Source organism: Fistularia commersonii, chromosome 25 (genome assembly GCF_037954325.1).
Source record: "Fistularia commersonii isolate RoL2024-O1a breed Wild chromosome 25, RoL_Fcom_v1.0, whole genome shotgun sequence".
Classification (NCBI taxonomy): Eukaryota; Metazoa; Chordata; class Actinopteri; order Syngnathiformes; family Fistulariidae; genus Fistularia; species Fistularia commersonii.
The window spans coordinates 6,642,188-6,669,287 of record NC_141308.1 but is presented as its reverse complement, the minus strand read 5'-3'; the positions used below and the strand labels follow the sequence as shown (position 1 = coordinate 6,669,287).

The following is a 27,100-nucleotide window of genomic DNA, read 5'->3' as shown; positions in this document are numbered from 1 at the left end:
AGCATATTCAGCTGTTTTGAATAGAAATTTTTTCAATTGTTGTGAAATAAATGAATGTCTTCTGAGGTAATCAAATGTCAAAAACACCAAACAAATACAGCGAGTGTCTCCCAGGCATATTGTGAGAGTTTAAATTTTAATCTTATTTGAATGTTTGTGATCCACTAATGAAAGCAGCATTCACAAGCATTTCTTGCAACTCTTGGAATCTGTTTGATAATTGGATGGTTTCTTGTCGGTTTTGAAAGGGGCCTTATTATGTATACCCCCCCCCCCCCCCCCCCCCCCCCCCCCCCCCCCCCCCCCCCCCCCCCCCACCCCCCCCAGTTTTAACAGACACTGATCCATGTCTGAATATTAAAAAAAAAAAATCCATAATAATATCAAAGTTTTATATTATTACTTATATCCTTTTGTTAGCTTAACAAAATCCGACTTTTGGGTTTGGTTCTTCTCAGAGGGATGATCTACATGGATGTTGAAATCACTGTTGTGTCTATTGTTTTTTGTCAGCTGTATAATTCAACCGAAGCTCATGACATTTATTTTATCATCATACGTAACATTACTTGGATGTGTAACACACACATTATGACGCAGTATTATAAAGTATTATAATGAGGTCACTTTAGATTTCACAGCTCTGCAGTGGAATGTTACTCTTTTTTAACCTTTTTTTTAAGTTTCAACGCAAATATCCAAAAAAACAACAAAAAAAAAACAAAAAACGGAACTGTTATATAACCCAAGCATTGGACAAATATTAATAATGCCCAGTTGTGAGCATCCGACTTTGCCCCGGGCATCACCAGCAGATTAGTGTTTAGTGCCTTGAAGGTCTCATTCTGATGTATTTCCATGAAATGTAGAAATTTGCCAGGTAATGCATTTTCCAGGGAGGTGGAATATAAGTCACTTTGGTGATTCCCTGGTGGTCCCGAAGTACAGATTGTATTAGGGTAGGAGGGGAACAGAAGCGGCGATTGTAGATTGAAATCATAATATGCATTCATTATCTCTACCTCCGGCCTCACAGTACAAACGACCTTGGTTTGATTCCGGCAAGTGGACCTTTCTGTGTGGAGTTTGCATGTTCTCTCTGTGTCTGCATGGGTTTATTCCAGTTTCCTCCCACAGTTCAAACACATGCAGCAGGTTAACTGGAAAAAAATTGCAAAAATTGCCCCGAATGAGTGTGTTAGAGAATGGTTGTCCGTCACTATATGTGGCCCTTTGATCGACTGGTACACCAGTCCAAGGTGTACCCCGTCTCTTGCCCCATGACAGCTGGGATAGGCTCCAGCATCCCCCGCGACCCTGAGTGCAGCATAAGCAGCAGACGATGGATGGATGGATGGATGGATGGATGGATGGATGGTGGATATCCTAATTCACATATAGAGACATACAATCATTCACTCTCTCTCATTCGCACATCTGGACAGTTTCAGGGTCTCCAGTGAACCTACTGCATGTTTTTTGGACAGTGGGCGGAAACCAGAGACCCCGAAGATAAGGGGGAACATGCTCCACACAGAAAGGTCCCTGGTTTGATTGCGAGCGGGGACCTTTCTGTTAGGCAGAAGCTATAACCACTGCACCACTATGTCTCACTGTGATAATAATATCCATCGGTATTTTTCCATATTGATAACAATTTTTTCAATGTTGACTCATAAAAGTATTATCTAATCACAGCCAAAGTCGTTGTACAACACCCGCTACATTTGCCAAAATACTAAAACGGGAATTTTATTCATGAAATGAAAATTCAATAAACACCATTTTAAAGAGGATAGTCAGAAATAATGTCGGAATAATATTTTCCCCTTTGTAAATGGTCCAAACATACCTTCAGCAACATAACAAAAGGGAATCTCAGTATCAGGATCAACGGGGCAGGTGGCCAGCTTGGAACTCCGCGACAACGGTGATGAACTGCGGCGGCACATGCCCCGATATCTGAAAAACCATAAGCTCTGCTAGAAATATTACACCTGAACTGTCAACTTTCAAATTATCGGCTAACATTTTTGTGATCGATAACAATCAGTTTGAGTAATGTTATAAAAAACAGATGTCTTTTTCTCCCCAAGCACTTTCTAGTTTCTTTACTTTTCTTTGACAATGCATACACCTTTGGGATGTGCACATTTGGGAAAGTCATCTTGGACTTTGGAATACACAGAAACCTTTTTTCACCCCATGATTTTTGTGACATTTTACTGATCATTCATCTTTTCGATGAATTACAAGTCATTGAAAACGTAATCTATAATTAAGGTAACCGCAGTGGCAGATCAACATCACAGATTGCTAAACTGCATTTAGGCCAAGGAAGTCAACATTAATGGAAGAGTTGTTTCAGCTAAACAAACAGCCTTTCCCCCACCATTCTCAAGTTCGAGGTTTATCTGTTCCTAAGAACATAAACACTGTGGATCTGGTCCCGTAATTTCCCAGAATCCCAGATGTTGGCTCATGTGTTTATTGTGTTCCTGGAAGGGATTTTTTAAAGGAATGCACAGAGTGAGTAAAGATAAACTTGCATCACAGTCCACGCAAATTTTCAAAAAACATTTTCCTACTACTTAATCTATCACGGTCCAAAAAATATATGCAGTATGTAAGATACTGTTTAGAAGAGGAGCTGCCTTTCTTGTCAACAACATCCGGGTAAGACTCTTGTTTTTCTCATCACTACGCGCCACTTTCCTACATTCTGCCGAAAGGCTTTCCTGAATCAAAAGCTTCTCATTGAACTTTGACAAAGTGATCAACATAATGAGCCAGAAGAAACTGCTGTGTATGTCTTGCATGCTTGTCATAGAGATGTTAATACAAATATACCACTCATTTGTAGATGCGTTGATTCTCCGATTGAAATCATATCATTTAGTGGTATTTTGTCCATATTGATATAAATGTGAAAAAACACAGACTGAGAATTTAATTCTGGCCAAAATCAAAATGATTAACCACACAGAGAAGTTGGTTTAAAATGCTTTAAAAAAAAACTTAAAATAATTCAAAATAGAGTGAAACATAATTTTAGTGGCAAACAGAAAGCGTGAGAATCAGGAATATCCGGGAAGAGGCCCAGTTTTTGAATTCCTTGACAGTCATAATGCAGTGACATGGGCCCAGATATCTGCCAAACCATAAGCACTGTTCAAAAAGATTACACATGGGCCGTCAACATTTGAATTAACTCTGTGCTGTTTTTATAACCTTTAACAATCAGTTTGAGTAATACTACAAGCAGCAGATGTCAAATGTCTTCTTTTCCCAGCAGTTTTTAGTTTCTATACTTCTCTATGACAGCAGTATATAGAGTACCTTTGGGATGTGCACATTTGAGAAAGTCATCTTGAACTCTGGAAAACATGAAAACACTTGATTAGTTTTCCAACATTTCACAGTCTGTTCCGCTTACTGATGACAATCCAGGGTGTAATCCATCATGAAATTCAGTGGTGGTACCTGCTCACACATCATCCTCCTACGTGATAGAGGTGTTTCAGCTACGTTTTAGCAAAGCTTGATGTCCATCCTCAAAGCCTTTTTTCCACCTTTGGATGCAACTTTGTCATGAAGTGAGTTTATCTCCATAACATCATAAACATGTGGATCTGTTTCCGTTATTGCCACGAATCCCAGATGTGGGGCTTTTATTTTTATTAATTATTTATTTGTTTATTTATTTTGCAATGCTGGCAGTCATTTTTAAGAGGGGGATTGCGCCCTCTGAGTAAGACTGACCTTGCCCGAGGACAAATACACACAAAGCCGCCATAAATATTTCGGCACAATTTTTTTTTCTTCAGTCCAAAAGACACCCTTTGTATGAAATTATGTTTACAAGAATTGCACTGTATACCAGCCACAGTCAGTTTAGTATCTTGTTTTGATTTACTTGATTATCCTGCCAGAGGATCCAGGTGGCTTCAATATCTGCTCAGAACAACAACTTCCCATTGAACTTTTTAAGTTATCAACGTAATGAACCCAAAACAAACAAAGTTAACATCTTTTAGGAATGACGCAAATGGGTCATTAAAACAAAATCAATCACACAAAGAGTATATACCCTTGATACTATGAACCTTCGATTTGATTAGTTGCCTATTTATTGCATTTTTTCTTCTTCTACACAGAATGCAGTCTCAGTAGGGAAATGTAGTCATCTTGCAATATATGTAATTTGACACAAGTATTTTTGTATTTTAAGTTGAAAAAAAAAACATTCCATTTTTAACACACTGATATCATATGAGTATGATACAAAATTCAAGTATCACAATCAATGTTTGAGGAGAAAAAATTAAGATTACAACTTCCAGCTCACAACCCACACAGCAGTCAATTCTCAGGATGTCCCGCTTCTATCCTGCATGATAAAGATCTTTAACAACAGGCGAGTTGTTTCATCAACCCAATAAAGCCGCTCTTTCACTAACTGCCACATGGAGATATGCCAAAACCTTTTCCTCGCCTTGCCTCCGAGGAGCTGACTTTGACCGCCTCTGTGATGGAGGAAACCCTTCATGGAGCTAGCGTGCCTGAACTCAGGGTTCAGCGTTTTGCTGTTGAAAGCAAGGAGAAGGACAGGACAGCAGAAGATGGGTAAGAGTAGACCTGACTGGATGTAACCGCAACAGTACGCAGACTCTATCGGTGAGCTCAGAACACATCTATGCATTTCCTGTAGCGAAAGACTTTTCTGAAAATAAAAGTCTTAATCATACTAAATTCATGATCTGATATTTTCCATGTGTGTCCTGCCATCGGCCTGGGAGAGGCAAGCCTGGGACAAAGTTTTGGCATTCGTCCATTGAGCAGCAAATGAAACAACAACTTTATTGTGTCACTGATGAAGGAGTTCTTTATTTTACAGAATGGGAGAGTGATGACTTCCAGACTGGACAGGCTGATAGATAGACAGACAGGGAGACAGATACATACGTATATATGTCTATATATCCACGGTGGTGCTAAGGGCATCAGTTGACATGGCTCAAATACAGCAACGGTGGTTATCTTTGGCATTTCATGCCTCTACAATGCTGAAAGCCACCCTGTCTGATGAAGTATTTGCTTGACAGGGTTGTGAATGATGGCCAGTCATTGGTGGGGAGCATCCGAGCACTAGTCGGCTACCCTTGACAAGCATTTAATCTCCCGTTCACCAAGACGCATGCTGAGTCTGATTTCGGCAATGAGACAGAGGACAAATGTCGTTTTTCTACCCCATTACTCCGCTTTTCAATTCTGTTCGCAACTTTATCTTTGCTCAAGGAGAAATTCATTTGGCGTCACAAATCTCATCTCCATCAGGAAGTCATACGATGCTTGGTTAGTGACAGAACTGTTCAAGCTGTCCATCTGCAAAAAAAAAAAAAAAAAAGAATCTCTAAGTAGAATTGTTTCATGAGCATAAAAAATAAAAATTTGTAATGTTTTTAGCTGAATTCTTTGCTAAACTTAGACTGGATACAGTGATAAGAAATGGGAAATGTATTTAAATGTTCCATAGAGGATCGCCATGGCGATACAGTTGTGAGATAATGAGCTCTCAGTGGGCATCATGTCACGTGACCAAGCCAGTCATGTGCTGCGATGGCAGCAAAAATACACAAGAGAGAATTGGATCCAGGGCAAACACAACAGTGCGCCTGCGGAAAATTAATAAGCAACTCCCAACGGGATCGAAGACCTTCTATATAAACCGTGAATGAAAAAATGTTTGCTTTTAGATCGCAGCGGCCTCACAAATAGCAGTAAATAAAAGCGGGGATCAGGGCTTAATGTTCCACTCTGTGCCAGGTGTGACAGACTAGTATACTTAACACAAATCAATACAACAATGAGAACGGTTGACTGTCCCTGAAGCTGGCAGTGATAGGGTTAAGCTAAATTCTCAATGCAACATTAATCATCGTGTTAATTAAAACAGAACAGCGTATTTCTTGAAGCTACCTTTCAAGTTTTCCAGCAGGTGACTACATCTTCTAACTCTAAACTCACTCTTTTCACAGAGGGTGTAGTTTTTGCTGAACAACAGGAGCAGGGAGGCGAAAAAGCTGGCATGTCTCATTAATGAAGTGCGACAGATATATTATGATGGCCTGGATGATGACTATGACGTCCAGGAACGTGAAGGTGGTCTCTGTTGTCAGGGATCCTTCGTCGTGCTCCAGGAGAAGCTCGCTAATTGGTGTGCCTTTGCAGGCTGAGTGTGTGTCCTACGAGCGCGTGAATGTGTTCGCTCTGTTCGACAGACATTCACTTTACTGACAAATGATGGATGACAATGACGGCCGGTAGCATCAGTACAATAAGTGGAGCAGCTATGTAAGACGTGCACAACATGCAGTTTTGCCTTAAATAATGAGGGCAGCAAAGTTTTTCAAATATTTGAATTTCAAAGATTCGCCAAATGTAATGTTTACTAATTTAAAGTGCAGCGAATAAGTTGATTAATATTTGACAGTGCGTGGGATGTATTTGAAAACATCCTTAGGCTAACATCTTTTTCAGGGGTTTGACCAGTAATTTAATAATTCAAACATTTATTCTTCCCTTACATGTCAGATCTTTTCAACAATTAGGCATAGGTATGTTCATGCAAGTGCATAACTCTGTGGTCATCAGTATGTATATACAGTCCTCTCTTGTGGTTGGATAAGAGGCTACACCAACCTCAGATATGCTAATTGGACAGTGAGTTGACAAGGAATCAACCATCAGCCTGCGTAATGAGCCTCTGCACAGAACATCGACTGCCTCTGAAGAGCAGGCAACACAAAGAAAGCTAAAGGTCTCAGAAAGAAATTACAAAGAACGCTTGGGTGTTTGCAAGCTCTATGTTTTTGTTACAGCTCAGTGAACACAGCATTGCTGTCTCCGGCTTGTCTTGTCCTCTCGCCGCTGTCAGGTGAAAACCTTCACCTGTTTGGTGAAACAGTATCCGTAAAATGTCATGTTTTTATGAAAAAAAAATCACCAACATTTCATCACTTTAGCTCTCTAGCATTACCCAAGGGGCTTGAAAGAGGTTTATAAGGGGTTGAAAAATTAATCTGAGGACGAGCACATAATCCCATCTCTTTTGTGAAATCAAGAAAATGGCAAACTTTGAACAGTTTTGCCTGTTTGGGAAGGATTATGCACAATGATGACCTTGTCGTCAAAAAATATAACAACCATACAAAATATCCCAACAACTCAAAGGGACATACTGTTGTGTATTTTACTTTACTTTGAATATGTTATAGTTTAATGTCATATCATGTAAAACTGACTATATTATCTGAATTATGTAGAACAGCCTCTTAATTTCCTGTGAAGAGAACAGCTCTACTTTTTCAACCCTTTCTCAGCATTTCCTCTGGTCTGATCCCTGGTGATAATCTCCTCTATATGTACTCTTATGCCATTTGCTAATACGTTTTCTGCTTAGCAGAGAGCACTCCATCTGTTGTTGGGCTGATCTGATGCATGAATTATGGGATGCTTCTTCTCTACTAGTGTGACATTGGAGCCTCCTGAAGGAGAGGTGTAGACACATTCCACCCTCCATGTTTGGGCTGCTTCTTTGGAGTCTCTGAGCTGAACAGAGATTAAGGTCAAAAGTTGTAAATATCTTTTTTTGGCAAGTTGTAGTCATGGAGTCAGTGAAGTTTCAACCGGTAACTCTCTGTTCTTTTTACAAATCCGTACAATTTCTTGGCCCCGAAATGGAGTCGAGATGAGCAACAATTGAAGCCCATCTGAATTCTTTGCATGAGGGAAAAGCAATCCAGTCGTGAAAACTGTCTGAAACAATTGCGATGCTGAGTTTCATCTTGATGATATGCAGGTGTTCGATACTATGAAAGAATAATGGCCTATACAATTCCCGAGTGGAGACAAAAGCATTATAGAGCAGATAATGCTGTTCTTAATGTAGCCCAAAATTAAGAGACTGTATCTTGGCAAACCTGCGCCGCCCAAAATGCTTTAGTCTTTGTAATGAAAAGGCTTTCACCTTTTCAAAAGCAACGTTAAGGAGCACTAAGTAAAATCATATCACATGATCATTCACAAACGCTCAGTGTTCAAGTACCTGATGCACAATGTATTAGAGTATAACTGCAAGGCTGCTGTTAACAGAGAACACAAGGTAAAAAACGGCTGTAAATCGATATCTACATTGAGTTAACTACTGCCAGCTGGCTTTTTATTATAAGAGGCCCTTATTGTTAATGGAGTGATGAATTGTGGTAAAATGTATGACTGATGAGACCTAGGGCATCGGAGTGGTTAGTGTTACCGTTTCACAGCAAGAAGGTCCCTGGTTTGATTTTGAAAGAATTTTAAATATTCTCAAGAATGTGGGTTTTACCACTGGTGGCACCGGTTTCTTTCCACTGTCGAAAAACATACAGTAAGTTCATTAAGGACTCTCAATGTCCAGATGTGTGAAATGGCCTGCGCCCCCAAGTGCAGGATAATTGGTATAGATAATGAATGATGACATCTTTATTTTTAATGAAATTACTCGTGTTTGCTCATGTAAACACTATAAACTGAGATCTTTTGGAGGGAAACTTCCGATTCAGCATGTGGACAGTGCCAAGAGATGGAGATGTTGGTTGTATGATGTGTGCAGATTGTGGGTCCTTCTGATGACGAGAAAATGATTTAATTGTTTACATTTATCGACTGCTACCAAGACAAAAAAAAGAAAATTGACGAATCAATTCAAAAAATAAGATTACCGACAAAACATTTTGTTCTGTTTTTTTTCCATCTGAGGTATATGGAAACACTCCAAGGGAGATCAAAAAGCAATTCTTGTCTGCAAGAATGACAGGCTGTGAATGTATTTTTGTAATATCCATTATACAACACATTATGAACATAAAATATGATCTGTCGCCCCTGACCGTGAATAATTATTGTTTTGAAAGTAACGTTCATAGGACGTTATACTCAGTGGGCCGATAACCGATACTTAGACCACTAACTAACAATTATTGATGAAGCAATTGCTTTAAAGAGGTAAATAATTAGCTCGTAAGCCAATTCATTTGGTAATTAAAACAAAATTATAAACAACGCAACAGGTAGAGTGGCCTTTAATTAAAAATCTTTCATATTGTTCAACCAACTTTGATACCCCCCCTGAATTATGCAAATAAGAGTGACATAAAACTTGCAAAAGCAAATTAATTATCAAATCTACTTAGTGATTAAAATATCATTCTAAAAGTAGTTTATACAATTGGCTAGATTTTCATTGACTGAAAAAAAATTATTTCGTACTACTTGATCTCGAGACAAACAAATACCCCTAATGGAAATTTAATAGTACCAGTTAACATTTAATTATTATTCTTAATATAACAGTGGCTTGTGCTTGGTATTTGTCTTTCTGTCAATATCCCATGATAAACCATGTCAAGAAATACGTGTATGGAGTGTTTGATGTACCAATTCTTGCCTCATGCAATACAAAGAATTCAGAGAGAAATAAAGTTAAGGTAAAGAAGTCTCCAGATTCATTTTATATTCAGGGCAAAGATTTACTGCGCTTGAGTGACATGTGTGTTTTCTTGTTAGTGAGGAGTCAAAGATTTTTTTATTTTCACTCCTAAAAAGATATGCAGGGTGTTGCAGCAAAAAGTCATCTCCGATCTTCACTGTGTGTGTGTGTTTGTGTGTTTGTGCATGTGTGAGCAAGCGTTTCTGTAGGCTGTGTGTTTAAGAGAGGGGAAAGGAAAGTGTGAGAGAGTGAGGGCCAATCTCCCCCCATGATGTTTTGCCATCTGCCATGTTCAAGTATGCGCATGTGTGTGTGTGTGTGTGTGTGTGTGTGTGTGTGTGTGTGTGTGTGTGTGTGTGTGTGTGTGTGTGTGTGTGTGTGTGTGTTTGTTTGTTTTAGCCCTGTGGATTTCACAAGCATCACTTGCCTTTAGGTTCCAGGGTCACAGAAACTGTGAGGTAATGCAAGTCCTTCCTTTTTCTAACTTAAATCCAAACACAAGTACATTTAAACTTTACACACAGCATCCCAATTTGTGCCTCTATCATCTAAGATCAAAACTTCGCATCACATCACATTACCAAATTTTTTTTTTCCCTTCCTGCTATGACCACATCACTTAATTATTATTAATCTTTTTATAGCATACTAAACTTGCCCAAAATATTTGAAATAAAAAAAGCACAAACTTCCAAACGGTTGTGCTATCTGTCAGCTATCCAGGTGCCACAACAACAACATAAAAAATAAAAATTAAACAGATTGGTTGTCTCTGTGCTTGTTGTCATGGAGACTGGCCCTGTGAGACCATCGCAACCCACTTGTAGTGAAAGGCATCATGGGTAAGGGAGGTGGTAGCGGGGAGGTGAAGGGCTTGGACGAGGTGACAAAAACAAAACATGTCATCTTGCAGGAGCCCCAGTGGAACCGGGGCAGGGGGATGGCACATAAACAATGTTATTTCATCAGCTTGATGGCGCACAATAACCGGTGTACATTTCACCACCTGAGCTACCGTGTCATTAGCTGCCTCCCACAATAAATAGCACATGTATCCCCATCAGTCCGTCTGTCTGGCCGGCCATCTGTGTTGTCACACTGAAAAGGTAATAAGACCAACCCCCGCTGTCTTCTCTTTCATTTGTGCCGCAGCTCTGGCAAGACACTTAGCCGGATGATATGGTAAGGCAGGTTGAGAAACCTGTGTGGGGCCTACAGAGACTATAAGGAGGCCTTGCCCATGAGTAGGTCCATGGCTACAAGGGTAACACATTTAACTTTTGATGCTTTGATAAAGTTTATGCAACACCTTCATGAAAAGCAAGGCTTATACCGTTAAGTGTAGACTTGCCCCGGGATAGCCCAGTCCACCCAAGGATTTTCGCACTTGTTTTTGGCTCCATCCCTGAAATTCGCAGCCGTAGGATGCTCTGATGCCATTTGTTTGAACTGTGTCGATGGACCAACAACAGCTGGAGCAGCTGGTGCAGAGCAGCTGGGGAACGGAAAAAAGGGATTTGGATACAAACGGAGGTTTGAATGTGTTTTGAGAGATGGAGAGATTAACAATTGGGTGCCACATAAAAGATGGCATCAAGAGAGGGGAGGTTAACTTAGGCGGCAATGAGACGTGCAAAAGGGGGGGGGGGGGATTGCGGTAACTAGTACAGGAATGAGATGAAGCTTGAGGATTAAGAGGAGGGTGGGTGACTGCGGTAAAGGTTGAGTTGAGGCGGCTTTGTCGACAGGTTAACAACACAGGGGAGTGGATAAACCGAAAGATGTTAGATGGGGTTGGACTGAGGTCACGGAGAAGGCTTTCGAAAATTCACGGTGCTGTACAGAGGGAGAAGACACTGCAACATATGTGGAGCACCTGATGTTTCTATGGCCATTTGGCTCCTCACAGAGCAGTAGCCCTAGTTAGATTAACAGCGGCAAATTGAGTTTCTGTAAGAGGAGAATTTACTTAACATGCTGCCAATGGTGCTTGGATCTGATTCTTCTTATCACATTGTTCAATTGAAAAGGGGACACTGAAAGCTTTTCTATTCCACATCTATTACGTGACATTAGATAAGGCGAAGGCAGAGTGGTGAGAAAAAAAGCCTCGATCAGATAAACAGGCATGTTTTCAGATGTGCTATTTTTAGTGTGGAACTGGCAGACGGTAATGTGTTGGAGCAGGTCATTAGCTCAATGAGTGGTCAGGGGGGTCTTTGAATATGTAGCTCACCAGAAATGCCTCTTTCGTTTCAGCAATGCAAATAAGGGTCGGCCCCGATGTCTTACGCTCCATTTCTGTTCGTGTGCCACGGATGTCATCGGGAAAATTACGCCGATGTATATTTGTCCATATCTTACGCATTGTTCCAAATGTAGTCTGTCACCTGCGAATACACGGGTATGCTCTTCTACAGCATACATGAAGCGGCTTTGTGTATTTGTGTGATATATGACAGGTGAACAAAGATTTCCGTCTCATCTGGCCTCCTCACATGCGTTGTGACACATCGATCAGAGGATGAGATCGGGGTGAAGGGGGGAGGAGCTTGAAAGGACTGAAGAGTTATTGACTACTCGACGGGAAGGTTCCTCACAGCTTGTATTAATCTCTGTTAAACGGACAGAGCTGAATTATTTTCAGAGATCCAGATGTGTAAGACTGCTGGTATTTTATGAGTAAAAGAGCCAGTCAGACAGAACCCCTAACCCCCAGCCAAGGCTAGTGATTAACAAGAGGGTTATTCAAGCAGCACTTTCTGCAATGGACGCTATTACTGCATTGTGCGGGGTTCTCACTGCCCCGTCAATCGTTTTTGTCTAAGTGTTTTTCATTAGTGTGGCACACACTTGCTCATTTATTACTCCCACCTCTTTATGTGCCACCAGAACAGTAAAACACAGATCACTAAGAAGGAATTAAGCCCGCGCTAAAGTGAAATGAAATTATTAGGATGTCTGAGAAAAGAAATCTTAAAAATGTATCATTGCAGCTCATTTCACGGCTGACTAGAGGAAGGGACTTATTAAAACAGAAGGAGTATGCCGAAAACAATTTCACTCTGTTTTTTGTCTTCGATGGTTCGCAGAGGCTCTATTGTTCTGGTATTAGTTCCCTCAGAGCGGGCCCACATGAGCCGTTAATCCGAGTCAGAAGTGCTCTGGCTAAATCAAAAGACCTAATCCTGCATTAGCATGAATTTTCCTTTAATTTTCTTCACGAGGATGTTTTCTCTACTTTACCATATATGACAAACGTTGCTCCTCTTCCGTCATCCTGCACTGACACACTGAACACTACTCTAATAGAAGGACAGATGATTCTGAGGTTGAAGAAAAGTGTTTGTATTCGTGTAGAATGACCTTCCTCTTTTTCATGTGTCTGCAGAGTGCCTCTGTTGAGTGAAGCCGCACCCAAGTCTCAGTCATCTCCAACCAGCCTGCAGTGTTACCATGCCTCTGCTCGGGAGAGATGGAGCTTTCACCCCGTCCAGGAGGATGATCCCAGTGCTCCGCCTTAGCCTCTGTCCCCTGTGTCTGCTGCTGCCTTTGATTATCCTGCTGACTGATTTGAGCAGTGTCTTTGCAGCACTAGGTATGAGATTCACCCATATGTCTATCTGTCTGTCCACACTTCCGCCCGGATGATTAATAACAGAAGCCTCCAGCTGACCAAATGGATTTAAAAAAAAAAAATTCAAAATGACTTACAAATTCCTTATTGTTGACCAGATATGATGCTTAGATATTTTAAGAGATTTTCTCAATACTGCTCTCAGAGCAGATGCAGTGGTCAGTTCTTCCACCTCTCAGTCTCCTTGATTCAATTCCAGTAGTTTTGTTTTATGTGCAGAGTTTGCATGATCTTCACGTGTCTCTGGTTTCCGCCCAGAGTCCAAAAACATGCAGTAGGGTTGTTTAGAGAACCAAAACTGCCCAGACATGTGAATGAGAGAGTGACTGGTAGTATGTCCCTATATGTGGCCTGCCTCCCATCCAGTGACAGCTGGTCAAGGCTTCAGCTCCGTCTGGGACTCTGAGTGCAGGATAAGTGGTACAGTTAATGAATGAACGGAAGTTTTTAAATATTGAATTGACGAGAAATTAATGCAATCAATTCAAAATCTATCAAATGGTAAAATCCATCATAAATTTCTAGAAAAAGCAGTGTTATGCACAACCTAAGTGATTACATTTTATAGCAGAAGCACAGCAGCTAGGTAGAAGACCAGTACTTTCAACATGCAAAATCCAAATGTTAGATTATTATTATAATTATTCTTTACAAATCACGTTATATGCAAATGAATGCGGAGTTACCTTCTCCGCCAATGTCACAGTCTCAACATTATCACAGAGATATTAATAACTGAAAAGTTATCTTTTACAAGAAGATTTTCCCTGTAGCTGTTCACACATCTCAGTTCTTTAACAGCTGTCACACACAGTTATTGATAATGGCTGGTAAAGAGCACACATCAATGATCTCTTCAAAACAGAGTGTTTTTTCGAGGCAGCCTGAGGGTATTTTGGTATACAGAAAACAAAGGTTCGATCAACTTCAAACAGCTCTTGATGCCTGTCTGTCCTGTTCACACCTGCCTGAACTTGAATTTGTTCAATTTCTGATGCATGTTTGCTTTGTTAGCCAGTATATTATCAAGTTTATCAATTCCAAAATGTTTGGAAGTGGTGTGTGATGATGCTTTCTGAATCATGTCCATGAGCACGCATGTATGTATGCATATGTAGGTGTGTGTGTGTGTGTAAGTGTGTGTGTGTGTGCATGTGTGCATGTGCGCTTGCGCACGTATATATGCATTTGTGTGTGTGTGTATCCCAGTAACACCAATGCTTGTCGGTACATCCGGTTAGACTGTGGTGCTGTTAATGTATTTTGATAAGCCAGGAGGTCCCATCAGCATGTTTCTCATCATCTACTTGATTACAACATTTCCACAGATTTCCTGCATCAGCGGCCCACACACACACATTCTGACACACAGATATCAACCCAACCTCTTTCACTTGATTGACAATGTTGATACACGAACTTGGCAATGATATGAAGGTAACATTGGCTGTGTATTATTTCTTCCAAGTACATATTTACTTCCAAATACATATTTCTCACGTATTTCTAAATTCATTTTTGCTAAATTGAATTTCCTTGCCAGCTTCTGGGACTATGTTTTTTTTTAAATGTTACGAATACTTTGAATGATAAATGTTTTTGTCAAAAGTAGCTTTACACAAAACCTGGCTTTGTGTGGAAATGTATGACCATAAACTATCTCTGCGCTACAGACAGGACTAAAAAATAATCTTCTTCTTCTTCTCCTTTCGGCTTTTCCCTTGGGGGGGGGGGGGGTCGCCACAGCAAATCAACCTTCTCCATCTAACCCTATCTCTGTATCCTCCTCTCTCACACCAACTATAACAATAAACAAAAAAAAATTTTAGGAAACCATGGAAGCGTGAGACTTTGGTTAAATCTGACACTTTAAATCGTCATTTGGCTTTAAATAACAGAAATAAGGGCAAGGAGTGTTTCATACTCTTATGACCTTTTAATTAACTCCATTTTGTATATCTTTTCATGCCATTGTTTTTTTTTTATTTCTTACAGAGTTATTTTACACTTTCTATACCAACAGCTGTTTTATTATTTTAAAGTGATTTTATTACTACGGTTTTTTGGGTTTTTTTTTTATAGTAGCCCTAGTGTTGTTGTTTTCCCTCTTTCATCTGAAAAGCTGTTAGAGCAGCTTGTAAAGATACAATAAATATAAATTTTATGTTTGTTTTTTATTCTAGTTATTTTTATTTAGTTTGTAGATGTAAGATAAAAATGATTTAGATGCCATGACATAGATCACAGAAACATAACTGAACAACATGAAATATACATTTCCCTTTGTAAACACCTAATTGTGATTAAACTGGCGAACCCCATCATGTCGGTCATTGTTTGTAGACGTTCTCTCAATTTGAATATTTATGTAATATATTTTTCTCTTTCCATTTACATTTTTCTTCAATTCATGCAATGCACAAAGCCTTTTTTTCATTTATAAAAATATCATAATATTAAATTCCCCATTGCAGTCTTTTTTTTTCCACCCTGCAGCTGCATTTTACTACAATTCATCATTGTTATATCACAGAATTGTTCATCATATTGGGCTTTGAGGTGCAAATAAATTTGAATACTAATACATGCACACATTTTAAATGTTGTAACAACTTGTAAGCCTCCTGTGTTTTTCTAAAATGGTGTTGTAACACGCAGCACTTGCCGTGCACCGGTTTTACCCAAGGTCTAATTCCAAAGAAGAGGAAATACTTTAACTTTGACATGCTGATTGCAGTCTGATCTGAAGTAAACATTGAGATCTACATCCAGTTCTGTCACATTTGATGCCAGCTGCTGTCTTACACCTGCTGTTCCTTCTCACATTACCAGACAGTTAGATTATTACAGGTTATAAAGGTGCTTGATTGAAACAGGCAAGTTGTTGGACAGAGTTGACCTGTCCGCCTCTGCGCAACCAAGTAAAACCCACTATTAAGGAGACAGAGCTCTTCATTAGTCGCTAATTTTCCGGGCAGCTTTCTAGAAATTCCAGTCATAACAAGTTTCTGTTCAGAGCAAATCCACCTAGAGCCAGCGCCTTGCAGGGTTTTTCCCCAGCTTTCAGAAGAGGCTTAAGTGGTAACATTGCCAGTGGGGTGGGTTTTGCTGGAGGATTGATTTTGAAGCATGTTTAAGAGAACACAGAAAAATGTTTTGAACAGGAAATAAAGCAACTGAGACCTATGTTCAGGCTCTATAGGGCACACGAAATTCATTCATAATCCTGTCACCGGCGACACTTTCATCTGTGACATTTTTCAAAGGGGTATACAGCCTTTTCTTTTTTTTTTAAACCCCTGAGCCTTTAAAAAATTGTGCTCTTTTGGACCAAAACACTGGATATGAATTTGTTGTGATAAACCATGCCAACCCCAGCTTTTGGCAACATCTTGGGGATTATTGCATGCACCAAATTAGATCATTTTATTTCTGACAATCAGAGTGAGGCCTAGAAAACAACAGATACGGAAGTGCAGTCTTCTGAAATTATCTGTTTTAACTTATAGCCAAACAATGCAATGAACCTGCTCAGTTATCTTAGCACTAGCTGAAGAAGTGTGTGGGGTTGGAAGATTTAGAATATGCCAGTGATTATTCGAGGCTGCTTTCTTGTTCCTGTTCTGTCTTCAGAGCAGGAGTGACTCAATACAGCAGGACCTCACCCACCCAGACATAGGGAAAGTGGGAGGAGGGATCCTAGTTGCTATGGTAAGGGTCATCCTGGCTTCACCCTGATGGATAGCAGTGATTCTGTAGCTGACGAGGAGTTAAGCTGGCCACCATGGCAACAGGCCACAGAGTGATTGCAAGGGGTGGGTGCATATTTGTTGTTGTTTGATTGATCTGACTCAGTCACAGCGAAAAATGTAGGTTCAGTACTGTTGGTTCAATAATGGACTTGGAAAATTGCTGTTTTCATACTGAGGCCAACTGCTACTCTTTTACATCCCACGGTCAAAGCATAATAGTCCCAATCATTCCTTTCAATATTGACCCTGAGGCAAAATGCAAAATAAGCTGCAATCCTGTTAGTGTGCTCACTGAATGCATAAAAACATCCCCTGAATTTACAAGTTTAAATCCTCTATAGGTATTAGCACGTATAGGCACAAAGTCACACCTCTGGTATTAATACATTTTAACCAATCAGGCACTGTGAATTATCAGCTGACACCTCTCCTACCTGCGAAACACTTTTGTGTTATGACAGCTTGCGTTGCTTACAGTTCGAGGGTAGCCTGCCGTGGAGGAACCAAAGAGCGCGTTAGCGAGTGAAAGATGGACACAGAGAGACATTCCTCTGAAGCCCAGCCCTATCTTTTATTTATGACCCACAGGAAGTCCTTCAGCATGTCCTCTAGATGATACCCGGGATGTAGGCAGAAGATGCAACCAAGAGAACACAAGTCAGCCCTACCAGTTAAATGGGGCGTGGTGTCATTACTAGTCAGTTCGGTGTCTCTCGTGTATCGATTTTAATGCTTGGGTTTATTTATTGTATCTCTTTTCCTCTTTTGAATTTCAGCTTCTCCAAAGTTTATCAAGATTCCCACAGACCAGATTGGAGTGTCAGGAGGTGTGGTATCATTTGTGTGCCAAGCCTCTGGGAACCCCAAACCAGTAGTCTACTGGAACAAGAAGGGCAAGAAGGTCAACTCCCAGCGTATCGAGGTGGTTGTCACAGTTCACAATGGATAAAAATGATTTCTTTATCCACATTTATGTACATCTTTTACGATGAAAAAAAGTAGATTCCTATTCCATATTGCATTTGAAAATGCCTTTTCACTTTTTATTTGGTATGCAGCACGCACTACAACCATGTGTTTTTAATATGACACTTTTACATTCTATGTAAAAAGTCAGCTAGCATGTGTTTGAAGATAAGAAACCACTCTGTCAGCTACAACTGCCGCCTAATAAGATAAGTAACAATGGGCTGAACATTTTCCCAACAGCATCTCCCAAGGTCACTGACACATTATGGGATGTTTGTGGAATTAAAAGTGGAAAATAATCAAGACAAAAGGTGTTAATTAATTAGCTTTACGATTACCGATTAACAGCGTTGACATAGCCAAGGCAGCTGTTTGTACTGTTTACATTTTTTATGGTGATTTAAACCAACCGACATGTGGTTCTATCTTTTGGTATTCTGCCCCAGTGTTGTTTTTAAGAATTAGTAAAGTGGCACAATTAGGTAACTGACAAGAATCAATTACGAAAGAATGATTTAGCGTTTATAAATTGTTATACACTAAAAGATGAAACCACGTTTCACTTAGTAAATGTCATGAAGATTTATCCAGGGAGCTGTTTTTTCTGTTTGTTGTTATTCTACACCTCCACTTTAGTGTTTCCAGGTCTGACTTCATTTTAATGTAATTATGTGACATTATGCTCAGAGAAACTTTATTTCCCCCGATAATATCCAGATTCAAACCTGCATGCTGGTAAGTATCTTCCCTCATACAGGTGTTTTCTGCCAGCCATGGAAATGCATCAGGTGCGTAACCTGTACCTGACCTCTGATCCCCCCCTGGCTAACAGAGAGAGAAAAGATGACCAATTATGTGTGAACTACATAACTGTGGTTTTTATCACATTTTTCATTACAAAATTCATCTATGGATATAATTGAACTTGTTACATTCTCATCTTGTCGTGAATTCACTATGATGTTACTGATGTGTCTTTTTTATGGCTTTTTAGACCATAGAGTTTGATGAGGGTGCGGGTGCTGTGCTGAGAATCCAACCACTCAGAACACCTAGAGATGAGAACATCTACGAGTGTGTAGCACGCAACAGCGAAGGGGAAATATCCATCACAGCAAATCTGGCCATTATCAGAGGTGAGCCAAAAGAATAGACACAGACACTTTTCCTCCATCCTCTTCCACTTGAACGCTGTTTTCTTTTGGCTTACACACACGTCACTTCAACTGTTGTTCCGTTTACCCTGCGCTGTCAGTTGTAGATGTGACAATCGAGTCCTGCCTCACTCAGCCTCTGCGCAGCAGCCTGCAGGGAACTGTACTTTTTATAACCTTGCTAAGTGCATCCTGGCCACAGAGTGGGCTAACTTGCATGCTCCATGGTTATCTAGCAGCATCCCAAATTGCCACAATTACTGTGCTTCCTGGCAAACAGGGAGGGTGTTAATCTAATGTTCGTTGCCTCCTCGAAGGGAAACATATCTAATGTGTTGCTCCAACATGCCACAAACTAAGGTTGCAGAGTGTGGCTGCGGGCCTGGGATCTAAGGACTGGCCATCTGCCCAGCACAGCACTGGAGGACAAAGAAATAGAGGGATGGCTGCTCAGGCTGTTACTACATGAAGAAAAATCAGGGGATTAGCCTTTGGTTTGGCAAACAACCCATCTGTGCAAGGGGAATTTGAGGAAGAGAAGGAAAGAGGGAGGGGAAGGTCGGCGAACGCTGCAATAGAGTTGATGGACGGTGAGAGGGTGTGCACTGGGTTAAGTTAAGTAGCACACCGGGATAGTGTGAAACAATGAAGATGAAATGGTATGTTGGAGGAGCAATGGAGGTGACATAGAGGCAAAGTAGATGGAGGAGGATTCTGGAGTTGGCATGGCTGTGTTTTAAGCAGAAGGTTGTTAGCCCTGGGAATAGACTCCTGTCCATCTGTTAACCGGCCCATCATCCCTGCCCACACAGCCCCAATTTAAAGCCCATTAAGACAAATCTATACCTCCAGGGCATGCCTCTCAGTGTGTGTGGCAATGTGCGGTTGTTTCTGTTCGTGTAAACTTTTTTCCCCCTTTGAAATCTTTGTTCCATGACAACCTCGATACCGCCCAATCAACTGATGGGATCTGTGCAGTGAACGGAGTGAGATGAATGGCAACGACTATTTGACCCAAAGCACGAACCACATTCAAAGCTTCCAGCAGTTGAATTCTGCTTCACAACTGAAAACACAGCTCATCAGTGTTTTTCCAAAGCAAGTTATGAAGTCATTATATCAAATTTGATAATTTTTGCAAATAAAAACATATTGTTTGCTTTTATTATGTGGTAAAACACATGACACTGGGACAGTTAATGTCATGAATGTTTGAAATAAAACCTACACCAACAGCACTAACAATTCATATTTTCAAAGTAGCAATGCTGTGGAAATCCAAGCATGGCAGTGATCATGTGATGCACATCAGCCTATAAAATCAATCCCATTGGGAGGAAGGGACTGTCAAACAAGATACAGTATATTTTAGTGTGCCTCAAAAATTACCCTTTTAACTATCCTCATAATTTGTTTAATCAAATGACTTAAGATGTCTTGAAATGCAAAATAAAATTATTTTTGTTGCCATTCAAATGTCTTAATCTGATTTTAGTGTCAGAGTTTTTTGGTTTATTTGTACTATGGGCTCTGTAACGGTGTACACAAGAGTGTGCTGAGGCTTTTGCATCATGCACCACTTTTCTCACATATTTGTGTTTAGTCTAAGAATCAGCAGTACCTTTAGTATGATTTGAACAGAATCGGTGCACTTGATAATGTGATATTGTTCATGGCTGTCTGATTTCCTCACCATGACTCTTAATGGAGACCCATTGCGAATGTTTATTTCTTGATGTGGGTTTCATGGGTCTTGTTTATCTTTCCGTCATTATCTATTTTTAATTTTGCTGCATGAATATCTATTTCATCTCGTATCAGCCACTGACCAAATCACTGTCCTGATCCTTGTGAGAGAATCTGGTACCCTGAAAATAAAACTACACGCTTCTACTACTAAGAGAACGAGAAGATTAGAAAAGGAGCAATAATCACAAGTTGGGCCCTTTGTCAACCTATTTCTATTTATGTTGAAAAAAATATTGAATTGTGTCCTTCCCACTTTGAAAACCATTAATAAAGAGCAAAATGTTACAAATGATTTGTTTTGTTAAAAACGTGCATAAAATTATACATAAAAAATTGTTAACGAAACTAGCTCTATGATTTGACCTAATAATAGCCGGCATACTGTTACAATAGAAATGTGACTGCATAAACAGCTTTTATCTTTATTCATTACTCTTCTGCGAAATTCATAACAGGTGATTTTTTTTAATACCCATTTAGTACTACACATTGTCAGGAGTGTGCTCACATTGAACAGCCCTCCCCCTCAGGAAGGTGTGACTTACAATAGGATTTATTATTCATCAGGCCCTGTTACCCCCTTACATCACTTCATTGCTGTCTGTTAATGCTGACTCTTATCAGACATCCTCGAATTGCCTTGCAGTTGCTATTGTCTCTTACTGATGGTAGAAAATCCATCCGGCAATCTGTGTTACATCAGTGATGAAACTTAGACTTACCTCATTCTTATACCTTACTGCAATTAAAAAAATATATTTCCTTCTCTTTTACCTCCAATTGTTGTTGTTTTCAATGATTCATTTATTCAAAATATTTAAATGCCTTTAATTGGTTTTTATTGTTTTATTGATTTGGCTTTTTCACATTACTTTTTATTGCCGTTTTTATCTAATGTTCTTTAGTTTGTCTTTTAGTGCTGGATGTTCTCGCTCATATTTTTACTCCGCTATTATTTCAAATGAATAAACAAAGCTGCTCCCGCACAAATGCATCACACTACAATGCATTTGACAGTAAATTTCCAACCCTCACCCGCCTATAATTTCCTAAAGGCTGAATAACTTTCCACAGAAGGGCTGTCATGCAAGAACGCCGTTAAGTGCAGAAAACTCTGTTTGTCACAGTTTTTCTTCCCAAACACCTTTCATTAGGCAAAATGGTACCTCAACCACTGAAGTAGAAAGGTTGCTTTCCATTACAAACCAAAACTCTCTACTTCTTTTTAAGTCTGTTCTTCATGCCCTGATGTCTTCTGTGTCATCGTTGTGCATAATAGTTGACCACCACTAATAGCGGCTCTTTATAGTACGTGGGACTTGTGGCTGGCCACAGGATATGGTTTATTGCTCTATGGGGTTGCTCGTAGAGGGCGATGCATTTGTTTATAGTCAGAGATCCTTTTTTTTCTCCCTGTTATGATAAAACGTCTTACTTCCCATTCCATTACCCAGTACTCTACTTCATCTCCCCTTCCCATTTCTCAATATCTTTCCCTTTTTGACTCTATCATACTAGATCCTTTGGCCCACAGCAATGTCCGTTTCTAATTTCTCCCCTCTTGTTTTATTCATTCTTTCATTTTCACAGCCATCTATCCTGCCTGACCCACACGGTCTCTCCAAACTCTCTTTCCTCCTTCTCTCCTTACAAGCTCTTGCGCGCTCTGCAACACTCTAAACACACTCCATAGTCCTCACTGTTCTTTTCTATGGACACTGCAGTTGTGTTGTTCGCCTTCAGGAGCTGTGAATATCTGCAGTTCTGCATGTTTGAAAACCTCTGTGGGCGAGAGATTCTCGTCACTGCAGCGGTGTAATTGTGTACGTCTACATGTGCACAACCCTTCTGACTGTGTACGGTGGTGAATGCGTGCACGTAGATTTCTTCATTTATGAGTGTGCGAGTGTGTGTGTGTGTGTGTGCGCGGCTGGTTTGTGCAGTGTAATCCTGATTATACCCACCTCCCAGTGTCCCAATTTAGGAGAAAGGGAGGCAAGGGATGGGGGAGGAAGAGGGTGAGGGATAGAAGGGAGGAGAGATGATCTGCCACCACGGCAAACACCCTTCATATGAATAACAGACAGCCAGATCAGTGATTCCCCACAGGCGTCTGCTGCATTGGCAGGCCAGCAGCTCAAGAGGCATATCAGTCTGCAAAAAAGTATCAACTCAGCCTGCAAGAGGATTACACTCCTTCAGTTGAGAACTGGTTCTTTCTCTATACATACACCTCATCAGCTGTCTCACTTTTCTTCTCCTATGTTTCATGTTATTTTAGTCTCTTTGCATGTTTATATGTTGCCTTATCAGTCGTGTTGGCTCCATATGTTTTTATATGAACATTTCATCATATCGATGGGCAATGAGCAGACCCAAAGCAGAGCGGAGGAAAGTGAGGACATGCAGGTCTTATTTTGCATTGTATTGTGATCTATTATCATAAAGGCCCATTAGCATTTAAAGTGCTCCCCTTCAGCCCTCCTGCAGTCTATAGGACTCATAGCATTATAGGCTCTAAAGACTGCTGAGTGCCAGCACATTAGCCCTGAATCAGAGTGCCCGAGATTGGCTTTTTTGCAGGTTTCTTTCACGAACATGGTCATTCCTCAATAAAATGAACTGAATGATGAATAGGGGAAACGGTTTCTTTACCTGGACAAATTATGACTTTCTGGCGTGAAGTGGGTGGTGTGCATGGAAAAGGGAAAAACAAAGTGACCCGGGAAAGAAAAGCTGGACTCATGTTTGTTTGTTTGCATCATATGCATTGTGTGTTTGACTCGGTGTGTACTGCTGTGACCGCGTTAGTGTATGCGCGCGCACGGCAGGATGTATGAGTTGCATGTTTGCCCAGATCTTGTTGGATCCACTGCCGAGTTGTGGGCACCCAGCCTGATTGCCCTTCTGCAAACATAACCAGGCCAAAATGTGCACGCTCAACCTCTTGATACGAACAAATACAAAGCTCCAAGGAACAATGCTTGTTGGTCCTTGCCAATGTTCCCTGTCACACTGTTGACACACTCTGTATTTATATACACAACACAAATTTTTCCATAGGCTGTCTTATCAATTTAACCAGGAGCTGAAAAATAAGCAGTACTTTTGCACAGCAGCATTTGATAAATGATTCATTTGGTGAAAAGTGTGATCAAGGCCATGCCCGCAGTATCTATTTCAGGCAGCCGCTGACTCATTCAGGAGCCTGGAAGAATACCTGTAGCTCCCGCCTCTCTCCCGTTCTCTCCAGTGAACCTTCAATGTCCACTATGACTATCCAGTATAAATCTCTTTATATTTTTCAAAATCTGACTTTATCTACTTTAATCTATCTATCTATCTATCTATCTATCTATCTATCTATCTATCTATCTATCTATCTATCTATCTATCTATCTATCTATCTATCTATCTATCTATCTATCTATCTATCTATCGATCTATCTATCTCGGATTATGTAATGTATAATTCTGTCCCACAGCATACAGTTGTGGCATTGATAAGGCGTGATTGGAATACAAAGGCTGACCCCCAGAAACACATGCAGGCATATACAAGCATCCGTGTACCCTGACCCCGCTGCAGTGGCGTGCTCTAATTAACAGCTAGAGAGTCCATGTAGCAATAGCCGGTAGGGTGATAAAAAGACCATCTGAATCGTCCCCGGAGAGAGTCGCGGGGTTGGGGGGAGGATAAAAGGGAGCAGATGTAGGCATGGCATATTCCCCGTCTCAGGAGAGCTTGCCTCCTGACCTGCCTATCGATCTAACCCTCTTTCTGCTGTCTGTTCTTCCGCTTTTGGTCATTCACTCTTTCACTTGCCGCCATTCAGGTGGTTGATTGGCATTGATCTGATTGGGGATGGTGAAGGTGGTAGGCAGGTGCGATGCTTGAAAGCCCCCCACCCACGTTTAGCTAATGGGTTTCTAAGTCCACCAATGTCAGGAAGGCCCTGATCACAGCCTGAGCTTGGCATTTTAGACCAGACAGTGTCACCAGACGCTCTCCTGAGCTTCGATTCTGAAGTCATCTCTTGCCATTCTGTGGCATTTCTCCTCTCCGTCCTATTCTTAGTCCCATCAGCTGCAGCATCTTGACATTACTTTCTGCTCAAAACTGTGAACTGAAAGACAAAAAAGGAGCAATGGATTCAATCCCCACTCGGATTCTCCTTCCCCGTTTGCAGAGTGTTGAAACAGATGGTACACGTCTGTCATGTTTTTATGCACTGGGGGCGTTAGATGAGGAGAGTTGTTTCGGAAAAACACACACACATTTGACATGGTCACGATCTACCTTTCATACTGTGCTTGACACCATGTTTGTCTGTGATCCCAGGTCTGAGGTAGAAACTTTTTTGTAATTTTTGACAATCAAGAGCCTCCCGTGGGTTTTATTTATTAGCCAGGCAAATTTCAACCTTGGTAATTCCTTTGCTGCTGTAAGGAAGCGGAATGTATAATTATAGTTGCAGGTATGGGGGAGGTGTCTGTGTGTATGTGTGAGAGAGATAGAGTAGTGAAAAGGGTAAGGAGAGGAAGAAGCGGGAGGGCTGATGGAGTCTTGATTACGTGTCCGGCCATCTGGGCTGTTGTCATCGAGATCCGTAATCCATCCTCCAGAAAAATGTTCATGAATCGGTGTCTGTTGGAAATAGAATCCTACCTCTCTGCTGGGTGTTCATCTTCCTCCTCCTATGTGAAGCATGTGCACATTTCACGTCATGTTACTCCACAAATTCTATGATTATAGAAATGAGAAGCATTGACATAGAAATAAATACGTACACACACACACAGCGGTACACTGACACGGATCCTCTGTGCCCCAACATAATTAGACATATCCAGGGGCTCGATGACACATCCCAGATCAGCCTCTTGAATAGTTGTTACATTCAAACAATTACCGCTAACAAGTCCTTATTACCCCCAGCGCCCTGCCCCTCCTCTTGGTCCCGTCTTCTAATTGCTGCTGCTGTTTCTGAGCAGGTCTCTGCATAGTTATTAGACAGGAATCATTGCCAACATCTAACACAGAGCCGCACCATGTTTAAGTCTCAGCTCGCTGCCACCACACACCTGCGTTTCAAGGGATTTGCTCAATGCGTGTGATTTTCGGTGCACTCTGTGTGTGTCTGTGTAAGGAAACACTCACTGCCTGGGCAGTATGTTTACATCCCGGTAGAAATGAACTGTTGGAAACGCACTAAAACCTCGCTGCATTTCTGGCCACCTCCTAGATTGCTAATGACCGGCAAACTAAAGGAAGAAAACATGTGACTTTAGTGAGGAAGGATATAGTGGCTCTGCTGTCTTTGGTAGTATCTACTCTTTCAAGGACCCGCAGATGTTAAAGGGAGGGAACAGTGGTCCTCACATCTCTGCATGTGTGGTGACCTCTTATGGTTCCCTACAGAAAACGAAAGATTCACTGCCTCCTTGGATTGGCTCTGTTTACACTAATAGACCAATCATTTGTGTTTTCGGCACTGAAAAACAAGTGTCGCGAAATGTAATTTTACCCAAATGGTCATAACACGCTCTTTGTCTCTTCTGCAGCTGTAGGGTTTGCTCTGCCAGTCAGTTGGTTATTGGTTTGTCGTCCATTTTGGCCCTGGCAGAAAAATGAATGGAGGATTTTGTACAGGCGTAAAAGCCCCCTGAAATTATAGATTTGGGTCTTATTTTCTCCAGTGTGATGGGCTTCATATTATGGGGGTTTATTGTGATGTCTTTACAACTACTGAGCAGAATGTCAGCATTTCGTTTTAACCTGAATGTGTTTTTACTTAATATAACATATTCTTGGATGAATTTTATATGGATATATGTAACAATATACAGAATATTTTTAGAAGACAAAAATATGATCAATATTTCCTGCAAAAGTGTATGATACATTGTATCAACAAAGTTAAGTGTCCCCAGCCTTTATCATGTCATCAGGTGCTACAACATCAGGGGAAATTGTTAGTTAAGGTTAAATTAACTCTAAATCCCACTGTTAAAGTTGAAGTCAAAGTTGTGGAATCGTAATACATGATCCAAAGTTCCCCTTGCAAAACTAAGTAGGTTACCCATGAATTTTTGGCCAATTTTTTGGATTTCTAAAGAAATCCTACCAATAGTTTAGTACAGCGGTCTCAAACTCGCGGCCTGCGGGCCAATTGCGGCTCATGGGACGATAGTTTGTTGCCCCTGCCTTAATATGAAAGTTTAGTATTAGTGCGGTCTGCGAGTTTGATATGTATGGCACTTAACAGCGTTGACGGGGGCAACAAACTATCATCCAGTGGGCCGCATT

General features: G+C 40.7%; 1 protein-coding gene across 1 annotated transcript in view; it reads left to right on the top strand.

Moving 5' to 3' along the window:
• The window catches only part of LOC147219006 (receptor-type tyrosine-protein phosphatase S-like), a 68,480-nt gene that overhangs the window by 3,710 nt on the left and 37,670 nt on the right, over positions 1 to 27,100 (top strand). The window contains exons 2-4 of the mRNA XM_086173257.1: positions 12,921 to 13,127; positions 17,695 to 17,843; positions 18,882 to 19,023. Of these exons, the coding sequence (XP_086029383.1) occupies positions 12,986 to 13,127; positions 17,695 to 17,843; positions 18,882 to 19,023 (433 nt within the window). The 5' untranslated portion in view covers positions 12,921 to 12,985. The remainder of the gene's footprint in view (positions 1 to 12,920; positions 13,128 to 17,694; positions 17,844 to 18,881; positions 19,024 to 27,100) is intronic.